Below are 16021 nucleotides of genomic sequence, written 5' to 3' on the forward strand. Positions count from 1 at the left end.
TACCCTTCATGACACCCTCAAATTATAAACCATCTTGAGGTTGCACCAACCAACCAAGTGAAAGGCTGTGTGATTAAAAACTTCAAGTCTTTGAAGAGAGAAATTGTAGAAGATATCAGAAGATGGGAGAATCTCCCATGCTCCTGGATGGATAGGATTAACACAGTAAAACATCCATCCTACCAAAACCAATCTACAGATTAAATACATGGCCATCAAAACTCCAATGCAATTCTTTATGGACCTTGAAACAGTCTTCAACTTCATATGGAAAAATAAAAATCCCAGGATAACCAAAACAATTGGAAGTACCTAAAAGAACTCCATGAGGAGTCACCATCCCTGACCTCAAACTGTGCTACAGCACAATAAACACCGCGTGGTATTGGCGTAGATACAGACTCAGTGATCAATGGAATCAAATCAAGGACCCAGAATTGTAAATCTACACACCTATGGACTCCTGATTTTTTTTTTTAAATAAAGAACGAACAACCTAAACCAGCCTTATATCAACATGAGATTCTCAGTAGATGCATTGACTGTTCTTGATGGCTTCTGAGAGGGATTAACCGAGCATGAAGAAGGTCCAAGCATATAAAGAGTTGGAATTTGAAGGAGGAATAACTTTTCTAGAGTAAGAAGATAGCAGGCAGAAGAGGAAATCGTGCCATGAACAACAGGGACACAAAAGTGAACGTGATCGTAGTGTTTCCAGGTCTGCTCATGGAGCTGCAGAGAATGTTGCCCTCACCCTTCTTAATTGACTAAGAAAGAAAAGCTTTGTGAAATGCAAAGCCTTGATTTTTTTTGTCACCAGTAAACGTTGACAGAACCCAACCAACCAACTAAATATCCAACCAACAACTAAATATCTATCCAACTAAATATCCAACCAACTAAATATCCAACCAACTAAATATCCATCCAACTAAATATCCAACCAACTAAATGTCCAACAAACTAAATATCCAACCAACTAAATATCCAACCAACAACTAAATATCCAACCAACTAAATATTCAACCGACTAAATATCCAACCGACTAAATATCCAACCGACTAAATATCCAACCGACTAAATATCCAACCAACAACTAAATATCCAACCAACTAAATATCCAACCAACTAAATATCCAACCAACAACTAAATATCCAACCGACTAAATATCCAACCGACTAAATATCCAACCGACTAAATATCCAACCGACTAAATATCCAACCGACTAAATATCCAACCGACTAAATATCCAACCAACAACTAAATATCCAACCAACTAAATATCCAACCAACCAACTAAATATCCAACCAACAACTAAATATCCAACCAACTAAATATCCAACCAACTAAATATCCAACCAACTAAATACCAACCAACTAAATATCCAACCAACAACTAAATATCCAACCAACTAAATACCCAACCAACAACTAAATATCCAACCAACTAAATACCCAACCAACTAATTATCCAATCAACCAACCAAACCAAAACCCCCAAAGGGGAGAAAAGGACAAGAGCCTGCGTGCATGCAGCAGCAACTTCGGCTCCCACAGAATGGGTTAGCTGGTAGAGGTCTGCTCTTACTAGCAGGGAGCGTCAAGAGCAGTCTGAACGGATAGCGTTCGAGATTCCCTCTTCTCAGAGATACTCTCAAACATCCTATGTGGATACTACTGGTTTCTAGCAGAAAAAAAAGAGATGATTTAAATTTTCTTCTTCAAAGATAGGCTCTTACTGTGTAGGCCTCCCTGGCCTGGAACCGACTATGTAGACCAGGCTAGCCTAGAACTCACAAAGATCCTGAGTTCCCACTGCCTCTTCCTCCAGTGTGGAGGAGAAAGGTGTGAGGTACCACACTCAGCTTGAAAGTGGAGAAGTTTTTAAGGCAGAACACTGGCTGGTTTTGTGTGTCAACTTGACACAAGCTGGAGTTATCACAGAGAAAGGAGCCTCCCTTGAGGAAATGCCTCTGTGAGACCCAGCTGTAAAACATTTTCTCAATTAGTGATCAAGGGGGAAGGACCCAGCTCATTGTGGGTGGTGTCGTCCCTGGGTTGGTAGTCCTGGGTTCTATAGGAGAGCAAGCTGAGCAAGCCAGGGGAAGCAAGCCAGTAAGTAACATCCCTCCATGGCCTCTGCGTCAGCTCCTGCCTCCTGACCTGCTTGAGTTCCAGTCCTGACTTCCTTTGGTGATGAACAGCAATGTGGAAGTGTAAGCTGAATAAACCCTTTCCTCCCCGACCTGCTTCTTGGTCATGATGTTTATGCAGGAATAGAAACCCTGACTAACACAGGCAGCATTTTCCATGGAATAAGCTGTGGAAGTGAATGGCCACCATGGTGGGCAAAGCAGTAATAATTATGAGTAAAATATTCATTTAGCTAGCCTCGGTTACATAGTGAATTTGAGGCCAGTCTTGGCTGCATTATCTCAAACGATGGAGCATCCAGAAACAAAGCATAAAACAAAAGTCACATTGTCACTGTCACGACAGTTCTCAGTCTAACCTTCCAAGGTAATTGGTACTGAAAATGGTCATTTTTTAAAATAAAAAACCTACTGGACTCAACATGGGTCTCCATAGAAGAAACACAAATGGACAACAGCTTAACCCTCAGGGACATGTAAGAGTCCAGCTCACTTCAGTCAAGATTGCTGTCATTGAAGATACTCATGACGAAATGCTGGCAAGGCTGCGTATACAAAGGAACCTTATGTATGGCAGATGGGAGCGTACACTGTAGAGTCCTGAAGGACACGGAAGGCCCTCATAACACCCCTTAGAGCTGGCAGATGACCCAGCTGCTCTGTTCTTGGTTTGTAGCCGAAGGACTAAATTACTCAACCTGCCACATGAGAATGTACAGCGTAAACATCCGTGTTTATCTGCTCACAAATCACAGTATCTAGAAAATGGAACTGGCCTGGATGAATGGCTAAATAAAGTATGATACATGTACTCAGTGGGAATTTACACAGCTGTAAGAAAATGAAATCATGGCATTTTGGAAAGTAGATACAACTAGACATCATTATGCTTAGAGAAATAAGCCAGACTCAGAAAGACAGAACTTCCTTGGACTATTTGATGTGTGGTACCTAAATTATAAATTGTGCACATGTGCAGGTATATTCCCAATTGTGTGTGTGTGTGTGTGTGTGTGTGTGTGTGTGTGTGTGTGTGTGTGTACATTTCTTTCCAATTGCAACCAGGTGATGTGAGATAGTTAATGCCAAAATGTGTGGTTACTGCTCAACCAGAAGGGGAGAGGACACTTTTGGGAGTCAGAGCTCTCCTTCCTCCATGGACTCCAGGCATTAAACTGAGGTCAGCAGGCTTGCCAAGCAGGTGGTTTTACCCACAATGCCATGCTGCAGGCACAAGAGTGGGGATTTGTCCTTCGTTTTCTGCTTTTTCCTCCAAGACTGCCTGCCATCACGCCCTGTGACAGTATATACAACCAGGTCCCCCTCAGTCTTCTATGGAGGGGACACTCCCTGAGTTACTTTCACACTGGCTCTAGGTAACAGAACTTCATGATGCGCTATAACTGGGTGACTGTCAGTCAGCACTAAATTCGATGGTTAGTGGAGCAGTGTTACCTGGTGTGCTAGAGTGACCACCGAGATTCATAGCTGGTCAGTGGGGATGATAGAAGCTGTAGCGTTTACACAGGAATGCTAGCACTTAATCACAAAGCCTAAATGGCAAGGCTTATAAGTCTGGATGCTTTTGTTAAATGCCATATAGCTTAGAAGAAGGTGCCTCTCATGAACTCACGGCAGGCTGTAAACATGAGAAAGCCTTCAGTGATAGCATTTAAAGGAATCGTCTTCCACAGCCAGGGCACAGAGTATGTTGAAAATCATTCTAGGATTCTGTCTTAAGGGTGACTGACAGCAACTTAAAGTGGAGCTTCAGCTATGACAGTTGTTCCCTGACAATCATGCCTGATCAAGAGGAGGAAGGTGTTGAAGTCTTTAGTGGGAGTGAATATCACGTCACAAAACAGAGGCCTCAGAGTGCCCTGAGCATCCTCACCTGTAAGGTTACCCTCCTACCATTGCCCAGTGAGCCTGTTGGTGAGCTGTCTGCTGCATCTCTGTTCTGTCTTGATTTCCTAGTAAGATAACATTCCTTCAGAGAGATTTGAAATTTAATATCTTTAAGGTTTATCTCCAATGTAAAAAAAAAAAGCAAGCACATGGCTAAAATGAATCCACAGTGTAATCTTATTTAGTTATTTTCCACTACTCCATTGGTTATTATTATGATGAACTTGCATTGTAATATCTTCGTCATAATGAATGTATTATAGAAGAGACATTTCAAAGGTCTCCTAACCTTTTAAGGCTAAATTTAGTGGAAATGTAAACTATTATACTTTGTTGCTTTTGGTATATATATTTAATTTTAACTTAAAATTTTTTTGACATCATATTTATAACATTTCCCATTTCTCCTTTCTCCCTCTAGGCCATTCCTGTTCACACACACACTCATACATAAACACACACACACACACACACACACTCACACATAAACACACACACACATACATACTCTGACACATACACACTCATACACATAAACACACACATACTCTCTTACACTCACACACATAAACACACATACACACACATACACACACTCACACACACACAGTCACACACATAAACACACATACACACACACTCTCACACACACACTCACACACATAAACACACATACACACACTCACACACACACACTCACACACATAAAGACACATACAAACACACATACACACACACTCTCACACACACTCACACACATAAAGACCCATACAAACACACATGCACATACACTCTCACACTCACATACATAAACACACATACACACACACTTTCACACACACACTCACACATAAACACACACACACACACACACACACACACACACCTAAATATAACCCGCTCCATGATACCTGCTCCTGCCCAGGATCCGGCTCTTTCCAAGTTCCTGTCCTAACTTCCTCCTTCCATGATAAACAGGGATTTGGAAGTGTGGGCCAAATACATCCTTTCCTTCCTGAGTTGCTTTGGCCATGGTGTTTGTAGTGCACCCTGTGTACTAACTAAGTCACTCATCCACTTTCTCACGCCCATGGAAGTCCTCGTTCACCATGTGTTCGAGAGCCATTTTGTTGAGACGTTATGGGTAAAGTGTCTGATGTTTGTAGGAAACAAAGTCTTAAAGCAAACTTCCTGACCCCCTGGCTTTACAGTCTTCCTAGGACCCTTTTCGAAATGTCCCCCGGTTACCTTACTCTAGTGCATGTATTTTATAACATTTATTGTAGAAATATATCCCAAGAAATGGGATTATGCCAATCAAGACTGTATGTCTGTCTCACATTGATAGTTTCTTTTTTTATGGAAACAGGACTTGAAGACAAAAATCAAAAATTTTGAAAAAGTAGTAAGTTTCTCTACATTATTTAATATTAAGTGAGGTTTTTCTGTTTTTACAGATGTGACTCTGAAAATCGCTATGTTGGTAACCCACTTAGAGGGACATGCTATTGTAAGTATTTAGATGTTTTTATTGGCAGTAATTGATTTGTATGGTTAGCCAGGTAAATGAATACCTATAGCTTCATTACGAAGTAGTTATTCCCATCCACGTATCTAATTAATTTACCTTTTAAAATTTTGAGATTATAACATTCCTGTTGCTAAGAAAGGTAATTTCTATTTGCAGTGTTCTCTTAACGCGTTTGGTATATTTTTCCGACTCCGAATAGTAAAGTAAAAATATAACCCGAATGTGAACGTAATGTAGGGTTCAAGTAAACATTGCATTTTATTGAAGTGTTTAGAAAATTGAAGCGATAAAACTTTATGATAGATTGTTTACAAGGAGCTGTCCGTTGATCCTTCCCCAGAAGGACGCTGTGTTTCTGTCTGCAGATGCTCTGATTGGTTGTTTAGCTTTAGTAGAATCAGGTGAGCTATTTCCAAACGGCCACCTTGTCAGCATCCTCCTCGTCAGCGTCCTCCTCATCCATGTATAAAATTTCCAGTTCTTCTGTGTCCGCAACACGTTTTTACAGTTGGCCGTTTTAATTCTGGATGTTCTAGTAGTTAGGCCATGCAATCTACTATTTTATTTTACATTTCAGTCACTACTAACAACATTGACAATCGTTTAACCCGTAAATGCCATGTGCATGTTACTTGGAGTGTTGTAACACTTTTCTTAATGGTTTATTTTCACAGTTGTTTTAGTTTGCTTTCTGTTGCTGCGTTAAACACCAAGACCAAGAGCAACTCGGGGAGGACGGGGTTTGTTTCTACTTAGAACCCTGTCACCAAGGAGAGTTGGGCAGGAGCTCAATTCCCTCAGACTGGTCCGAGAGCTAATCTAGGGGAGACATTTTCTTTGTTGAGTTTTCCTTTCCCCAGATTTCTTTAGTGTGCGTCAGATTTACCAAAACCAACCAAATAAACTAGCCAGGCAGCCAACTACATGGGACAGTGGTATGACGTTTTAAAGATCCTTTATTCTATGTGGAAGACCTATATTAGATGTGTAGCTGTCAAACACTCCTTCTTAGCTTATGACTTGTCTAAATCCTTCTTAAAGCATGTGCCACCATTTCTGGATATGTCACAATCCTTTAAAAAGTAGTTTTCTTGAAAGGCAGCTACTTGTAAATTTTTTTTCATACAATATAGTTATAATGTGTTCCTGTCCTCCCCACCTCCATACCCAGATTCTTGTTACTTCACTTTCTCCACCCCCTCAAAAATAACACCAGCATAAGTCCCCCCTCAAACAAAACAAAACAGAGAAGACAAAGAAAAAATATCCCCCAAGTTCCCAAAGCCTCCAACAAAAAGCAAAATGGGGCATAGATGTTCAGAATTGAGACTTTCTCTTGGTGAATTTTCCCTTTGATGAATATGAAGTTATCACGCTTGATAACTTTTGGTTGAAAGTTTATTTTATTGGATATTAGGATGGCAGCTCTGACTTGTTTCTTGGGACCATTTGCTTGGAAGACCTTTTTCCATCCTTTTACTCTGAGATAGTCTCTGTCTTTGTTATTGAGGTGTGTTTCTTGTATGCAGCAAAAATGCTGGGTCTTGTTTGAGTGTCCAGTCTGTTAGCTTATGTCTTTTTATAGGTGAGTTGAGTCAATTAGTAGTGAGAGATATCAAAGACAGATGGCTGTTGGTTCCTGTTATATTTGCTTTTGTAGGTAACCTTATGTGCTTGCAGTTTTCCCCTTTGGACTTTGTTGGGAGATGCTTAAGAATTTGTCTTTTCTTTGGGATAGGAGTTTTCCTTGTATTGCAGTTTTCCTTCTAGGATCCTCTCTAGGGCTGGATTGGTCGATTGATACTGTTTGAATTTGGTTTTAGGTCTCTAGATCTTGCCACAGAGATGGACACTTGCTCGAGGACTCTAGATCTCCCTACAGAGATGGACACTTGCTTGAGGACTCTAGATCTCACTGTAGAGACACTTTTCATTCATATTCACTGCTGCTCTGCTCATAGCAGCCATAGGAAGCAGCATAGGTGTCCAGATCTGAGGAATGGATCATGAAAGTGTGGTTCGTTTTCCCAGTGGGATGGTGTCCTTCTAAAGCTGTTCTCCAGCGTGATGTCTTTACTCAGAGCGCTAACCTGCGGTGCTTCCATATTCAGTACTCTCATAGACTCAGAAATGCCCGAGATGAGGCATGCTACAGCATTGTCAGTTCTTCTAGTTTGTGTTTCTTCAGTGACCCGTATCTCCTGTGCGTCGAGGCCTTGACCCCGACACAGTGTTGCACACTGACACTGTGCTTAGCAGCCAGTCTAGACTGGTTGATGTGGAGCGCAGGAACACTCTGTTCTCTGCCCTCATGCCTGGCATTTTTATGTGTCTGCTGGGGCTTGAACTGCTTGTGGGTTACTGACGGTCATTTCTTGCTCCTCTGTTTTCCAAGTCAGCTTTAGTGTGTTTGCCACTGTCCCTGCCGTGCCCTGGTAGTGATCCCACACGCCCTTATTCAGGGGAAGTTTAGTGTTTTAAAGTATTCTTTGGATCAAACCGTACCATTTCCTATCTAAGGGAGTCATAAAATTTGTTTCTGATTGCATTCATGTATTTGTTTCCTATTATTAAATAGTGACTGTCATTATTGGGTTTTCTAATATTAAACTTTTTGTTCTGGGGTAAGTCACGCTTTCAAGGAATATTGGTTCAGTATTGCAGACTCCTACCTGCTTGTACTTTACTTAGGCTTATTTAATATTACTGGGGTATGTCTGATGGCTTTTGTACATTGTTTTCTACCTAGTCCTCGATTATGTTTTATCTGACTTTATGTGCACATGTTTGAATTGTGGGATTAACTCAACTCTTGTGAGTGAATTCCAAGGGTTGCTCTTTTTGTAAAAGAGTATTACCATCATGAAAAGTCATGGGAGCCTTTTCTGTCATGAGCCCAGTCTGCAATGGCTGAGCCATCTCTTCAGCTCTTGATGAACTTTTAAAGCGTAGTCATTTACTCTCATCCTCTGGTTGTGGTGCTTTGAAATTGTTAAATGTATTTTTCACACATCACCCTTGACTTTCACCCTTCTGCTGCCTTTGTTCTCCGGCATCGACTTTGTATTTCCAAATGTTCTTTCTCTTACTCCTCTGCTGCTGAGCCCTGATCTCCATCCCGTTATTTTGTTGCTGATTTGCCTATGTTTCATATAAACTTTATTAGCATTATTATCTCCAGAACTTATGATTTCAATTTTTTTTATCTTTATATAATTTTTCTAAGCAAGAGCATTTTAATAGTTTCTAATTCTATTGACATTGTAGCAGATACTCCAAATCGTATTACTGTGTTGGTGTTCACTGTGGGACGCCTGACCGTGTCTGGATATGTTTTGTTCTCCCAGCTGGAGGCGGGCGTGGTGCAGCGGGGATGTAGCGGTTAGAGGTAGGCTGGGGTACTGACTGCTCAACAGTCTGTAAGGCTCAGATCCCTGGTTAGGAACCATCAGGTGCAAAATGACTACCAGGTCGAGAAACCCTGCTTTAGAGGCTAATCAGACTGGATCAGAGAGAAACATTTCCGTGTGCGTCTTTATCTGGAGCACACACAGCCCGCGTGGTTATACTCTTAGCACCCAGGACGATCAGTGAGCGGATTCTAGCTAGCAGGGTTGTACAGTTTGTTTTTCCAAAGCCTCCCTCTTTCCTTGGTTATAAGACTTGAGTAAAACCAAATCTGATCTCATGGTTGATTAAGTCACTCGTTGCTAACCAGTTCACATGGAAGGCAAATGCTATATTGCTGACTGTCGTACTAATGTATGCATTCTTTTGTGTGGATTTAAATAATTTTATCATGAGCATCTTCTACGGTGGTGGGATTTTAATGTGTCTTCTACTATTATAAATTCATTTGTGTTCAGCACATTTCAACTACAGTTAGTGGCTTTCCTCAATCTTTCTGTGTTTCTTAGTTTTTCTTTATATGGACATATTTGTTGCCTATTTTTCTTAATTAGAAATAATTTTTTTACTGTTTTGTATAGATTTTATACATACCAACTGGTGTCTAGCTACAAGTATTGACAGATTATGTAGCTTATATTCCATACATTATAAATTTTAAATACGTTAATACTTGAACCACTTATGTTGAAAACTAAGATAAATTTTCTTTTAAATCAGTGCTGGGTAATATAAATATAACTTGAGTCATATGTGAACGTAAGTCAATTTCAATAAAATATTTAACTCAACATATCTAAAGTATTTTTAATATAAAATGGAATCAATATTTAAAGACCATCAGTGGAGTATCTACATTCCTTCTTTTGTGCTAAGTATTCAAAATACATTTATACCCTTATATTTGAGTTTCCCACTGTTATCTAAGCTGGTCCCAGATGTCCTCTTTGTTTCCCTGGTGTTCACCAGTAGCTCTTTGCTACAGTGTGTTATGATCCCATCTGATCACCACAGTTGCTCATTAGCAACAGCAACTAGTGTGTGTGTGTGTGTGTGTGTGTGTGTGTGTGTGTGAAGTCTAATTTGCTTTAAAATGCATTACTTGTACATTTGATGTTCTTTCTTTTTAAAAATTATTTACTTTAATCTTTTATTTTTTTGCAGTCCAGTCATTATCCCCCTCACAGTCCACCCTCCGACAGTTCCTCATCCCATACTTCCTCCCCCAACCCTTGTCTCCAAGGGACGTCCCCATCCTTCCAATCCACCCCACACTGCTAGACCCTCCCCACACCCTGGGACCTCAAGTCTCTCAAGGGTTAGGTGCATCTTCTCCCACTGAGGCCAGAACAGGCCGTCCTCTGCTGTGTATGTGTCAGGGGCCTCAGACCAGCTGGTGTGTGCTGCCTGGTTGGTGACTCAGTGTCTGAGAGATCTCAGGGGTCCAGGTTGGTCGAGTCTGCTGGTCGTCTGAAGGGGTCGCCCTCCTCCTCAGCCTCTTCCAGCCTTTCCCTACTTCAACCACAAGAGTCCTCAACTTCAGTCCTTGGTTGGGTGTAAGTGTCTGCTTCTGTCTCAGTCAGCTGTGTTTGGCCTCTCAGAGGACAGCCATGCTAGGCTCCTGTTTGTAAGCCCACCACAGCATCAGTAATAGTGTCAGGCCTTGGAGCCTCCCCTTGAGATGGGTCCCAAATTGGGCCTGTCCCTGGACTGCCTTTCCCTCACTTTATCAGAGAATCTCTCCTGCTAGACAGTGGCTTCCTTTTAGGGATGTCAGAGAAATTGTCCTGACACACTAGATGGCAGTATTGCCCTATTTAGCACATCTCGGAGCTAAGAAAGTTTGAAAGGAAATGGAGAGTCAATGGAAACTTTATGAATTTTGAGATTAGACCATAGTTTGTGCTGCAAGTCAGCCCTGTACCGCTTGGTGCAGTGTGGCGGTAACACATGTGGAAGGAGTTCAGTACCCTGCTTGCAACCGTAGCTGTTTGCAAACTTGAGTTAAAAAATCTCAGTAAGAATATGTGAGAAAGCTAGCTATCAGTCCCTGTTGACACTTAATTATTAAATTATCCTCAGTTATTTCAAAGATACATACTTTTTGGTCACATGAACTTTAAAAATAATAAACAGCAACAAAAACCGTTTAAGGTTATCTAATTAGTGTGCAGGTCTTAGACTGTGAAGCACTATTTATGAGCATAAACACACACATTAGGTTTAATACACTTGTTTGAATGCACAGGAGAGAATTGTGTGTGTGTGTGTGTGTGTGCGTGTTTGTGTGTGTGTATATATGTGTGTGTGCATGTTTATGTATGTGTGCATGTTTGTGTGTGTGCATGTTTGTGTGTGCATGTTTGTGTGAACACGCGCGAGTGTGTGTGTGCGTGCGTGCGTGCGTGCGTGCGTGCGTGCGTGCGTGTGTGTGTCCTTTGCCTGCATGTATGTCTGTGTACCACATGCATGGCGGTGTCTCAGGAAGTGGTGAGCCTCCATTTGGGTGCTGGCATTCTAACCCAGCCCCTTCACAAAAACAGCAAGGATCTTAGCCACAGCCAGCTCTCCAGCCCAAGAGAGACATTTGCACATTACTCTTAACATGTTACTGTAGCAATAAATTAAAAATAACAAGTGTTAATCTCAATGCCAAAGAGAATTGAACATACAAAACTTGAATTAATCCTTATATTTAATGAGACAATTTTTGTGTGTGTATGATTTTTTGGTTGTTTTGTGTTTTTATTTTTGCTTTTAGTGTGAATGAATCTTCTTGTTTTGGACTATATATTATGTTTGGTTAATGAATTTCTTATACTCGACATTTTGAGAGCTTACTTGAATTTCTCGTTGAGTTGACTCTGGTCTGCTCACCCTGGCATTGGGCTTGGTAGAGCACACAGATCCGAGCTCTCTCTTAAGACATTAAAGGCACGACCCCCCAAGCACTCCCTGTCAGACTCTATCTCCTTCCTGCCAGGGTGAGGTGTCGTAGAGCCTTCATCAGAAGTTGGCTAAGGCCAGCATTTGGACTTCCTGCTGAAGGCATGCAGACCCCAAACCTCTTCCTAATGAACTTCCCAGCTTGTGACTTGTGCTCACATATGGGGGTGTGTGCAGTGTTCATCCTATCAGAATCTCCAACGCCTTAATCTTTTTATTCCTAAGAAACCCGAACTTTGTGGCTTTTAGTCTTGCTACTTTTCTCCCTCACCACCCATCACATCTATTACTGCTGTCCCATACTTAGGCTTGACGCTATTCTGCTCACACACTTGAGTTTTGTTTTGTTTTTCATAGAAAGGGTGATTCTGAGTGCACAGCATCTTGTTTTGTTCCACACGCAGGAATGTATGATCCTCATAGCAGGCCTAACGATAGTACGCACATGTAAATTATTAATACATAAATGGATAGGCAGGCATTGTTGCTGTGTATGCACGATCAGTGATTAAAGCTGTTTAACAATGTTTGGAGGTTGTGTGACTTTTGTCAAGTAAAACGTGCTGTGCGTGCATCCTGGACATGGATTTGAAGCTACGTAGCTTGCATTCCTCACTATGTAATTCTGTATATAACTCTTCGCTCTTTGCAGAAGCTAGTACTATTTTCTTTAGGATTCTAGTTCAGTGTGGACTAAAGGCTGGTGCAAACGCTGTCTGCTTTACTTTGAAGCTTCAGCTGTGTACTTGAACCACATCACAGTAGGGTGAGAGGCCGCATCTGTATGGATTTTATTTCTGATGGCCTATATCTAAGGAACACACAGATTAGAGGTGAGATAAGCCACTTTCGGAAGTGAATGTAACGATATTAATCATGTCAGTATGTGATATGAAAACTTACTAAATATCAGTGTCCAAGAAGACGAGTCTGTACCTTCCTTTAAAAATAGCGTTTTTAGTCCCAGTAATGGAAGTAATGCATAATCAGTTTAGAAGAAGATAGATTAAGAGGCAAATTAAAATCCCTAATGGTTCTGCCCCAGGGAAACTGCTGTTAATGATTATTCTATTGATCTAAAATGTGAATCCTAGGGGACTATCCTACTTTATGATCTCAGGGACTGCCTAGGCTTTCTTCTCCCCTATGTGCTGGAGACCATACCGGGGCCTGAGGCATGCTGGGTACTTGCTGCACCCCTATAACTGTAGCTTCTTTACGAAGTTGAGTTTTAGTAGGCATTTGTGTGTGTGTGTGTGTGTGTGTGTGTGTGTGTGTGTGTGTGTGATCAGCAATCACCATATCACGTGATACCGTGCATGTCTCGTGATACTGGTGTCTTTCCTTGACTCCTTGCCTGACCAACACCCTCACTCCAGCTGTCTGTCCTTCCACACATGGAATGCGGATTGGTCTGGAGCTTTCCCGATCTGATCACTTTGTGATTAATGATGAGTTAATCTATGTATCTCAGTGGCCGTTACTGATATGTGTGAGGCTCTGCCATCTGTTTTCATTCCACTTCGGTTTGTTGACTCCTTTATGTGTTCCTTTTCAAGCTTTTTACAGTTTTTGAGGTACAAGGAATTTGAGGTACTATTGTTTTCTTTGGATTAATCCAACAAAACACATGGCTGTGATGTTCTTTAAATTTTTCATTCTGAGGGGCAGGAGAGATGGCTCAGTGGTTAAGAGCACTGACTGCTGTTCAGAGGTCCTGAGTTCAAATTCCAGCAACCACATGGTGGCTCACAACCATCTGTAATGGGATCTGATGCCTTCTTCTGGTGTGTCTGAAGACAGCTACAGTGTACTCACTTAAAATAAGTAAATAAAATCTTTAAAAAATGTTTTTCATTCTTGTCTGTTGTTAGGCATCTTTTCTTTGAGCATTAACATAAAAATTAAAAAAGAAACAGTAAACCCAAATTACCTTTCCTACTTGCACATCTGTATCTTTTTAATATGTTTCTCATATACGTTCAAAATGTATCTCCTTTTTAAAAAGTCTTGAGTTTAAAGTTGTTAAGACATTCTGGGGCAAACCTGTCGTAGTGGTCAGCCATTCGTTACACTTCAGTCCTTCCTTCATGCCTGTGATACACAGGCAGTAAAATAAGCCTAGTTTGGGGATCAAAGATTGACGAAGCCACAGTGAAAATTAGAATAGAAATTCACCTTATGTACATATTTATGACTATTAGTAGAATAAGCAAAACCTAAAAATCCCAAGGTTTCCAGAATACAATTAGAAATATAAATTATAGTCACATACATTATAGCCATAAATCCTTTTGTTTATTTTATAGATGATATTGTTGCTAGAAAATATAAACGTCTTCAGATATGGAATGACAATAGTGGCTATCAAGTTTACCAATGTAAATTAATATTTAAAAGTCAAGTACTTCCTATATATTTTCTTTTTTTTTTAACAGATATTAGGTCTACCTAGCTAAACAAAATAATTGAGTGTTGTATTTATTGATTTTATGTATGGGTTAGATGTGAGCCCAGTGAAACAGAGAAAACCCAGAGAAGAAAATTGCAGCTGTTTATATGTGCACAATAGCTGTTTTCTTTCTTCCTTCCTCTTTACTTTAAATCACCTTTAGCAAACAATCTGGCTATAGGTGTAATGAGATAATGTTTTTCTTTGTAATATTTCCTATATTACTAAGTTTAACTGTCATTTATTCACCGTCGAGCCTTTTATTCATATGCTATTTCCTTTAGACTTCTTAGTTTTATGTGTACGTGTACGTGTCTTTTGCCATGTATGTGAGTGTGCCCCACCTCTGTGCAGTACCTGAGGAGGCCAAAGGAGGGCATGGGATCTCCTGGGGCTGGAGTTACAGTCGTGAGCCCCCATGTGGATGCTGGGAACTGAACCGCAGAAGCGGCCAGTGCTCTTAATATCTGAGCCATGTCGTCTGTCCTTCTGTGTCCTTTCTATATTCCCGTATACTTTCAGTTCTTGTATAAATGTGAACATACATTTTTAGGATATTTTATTGATTAAATTGTTATCATCATGTTTGAATTGAAAAGTGTTACTGAGTCTATGTGTCTATAAGTACTTACAGTTTTGCCTCCCGTCCTTTGGCCTTAATTGTTATGTGAGTGTGATTGGCACCCAGACTATTACGGCGTCTGTTACTGGAATAAACACCAAACCCAAAAGCAACGAGGGGAAGGCGAGGGTTTATTTCCGCTTCCATCGCTAGGGTGGTGAGGTAAGGGACCCAGAGGCAGGAACTGCAGTGGAATGCGGCTCATTGGCTTGTTAGATCCATGGCTTGTTCCTTGCTGTGTGACACAGCTCAGGACCAGCTGTGAGGAGATGGCAGTGCCCATCATAGGCTGGGCTCTCTGGGAGTGGTCATGAAACAAGAATGCCCTTGCAGATGTCCCTACAGGCCACTATAAAGGATGCATTTTCTTAATCATGGTCCCCTTTTCCAGGTGACCTCGCTTGTGTCAAATTGAGAAAAATACTAGTATTTGTGAATAATTAATTTGCTGATGGCTGTCTGGATGTCTGTAGTTGATAGTAAGTACTTGAGCTGTCCTTGAAGGTACAGACACCTTCTCCCTTTCCCCACAGACAGGAGCGCACCACTCAGGAGGCCTTGCATCTTCACAGTTACTTAGCCATTTTCTGATTTTACGTCATGTCCAATAAACTTCTCTGTTTTAGTGTTTGTGTCCCATTCTCCTTACCTGGATCTTAGATATCACCTTGTTTTCTTCTGCCTCTGTGGATTTGCCTCTGTGAACATATCATATGAGTGAAATCATGAGCTGTGTGGTCATTCGTGACCACCTTAAGTATTTGCTGTAATCCCCGCCTGTCAGGGTAGCAGGACTTCATCTGTCTGTCTTTACTCCTGAGTAATATACTCCGGAATCAATCACACTTGCCATCGATGGACTTTAGATTATTGTAATACCTTGGTTAATATATGTACTGTGAATTGATCTTCCATACATTATACTCTATAAGAATATTTAGGTTTTTCCACCAGGATACCTTTCCTGTCATACGTTTGGCGTACACCCCTTTTAAAC

General features: G+C 40.9%; 1 protein-coding gene across 3 annotated transcripts in view; it reads left to right on the forward strand.

Moving 5' to 3' along the window:
* The window catches only part of Atrnl1 (attractin like 1), a 543698-nt gene that overhangs the window by 123825 nt on the left and 403852 nt on the right, over positions 1 to 16021 (forward strand). For all 3 annotated transcript variants that reach the window (XM_087552341.1, NM_001431114.1, NM_001431115.1), the window contains 1 exon segment: positions 5523 to 5575. In XM_087552341.1, the coding sequence (XP_087408467.1) occupies positions 5523 to 5575 (53 nt within the window).

This window comes from Rattus norvegicus, chromosome 1 (assembly GCF_021556685.1).
Source record: "Rattus norvegicus strain SHRSP/BbbUtx chromosome 1, alternate assembly SHRSP_T2T, whole genome shotgun sequence".
Taxonomy (NCBI): domain Eukaryota; kingdom Metazoa; phylum Chordata; class Mammalia; order Rodentia; family Muridae; genus Rattus; species Rattus norvegicus.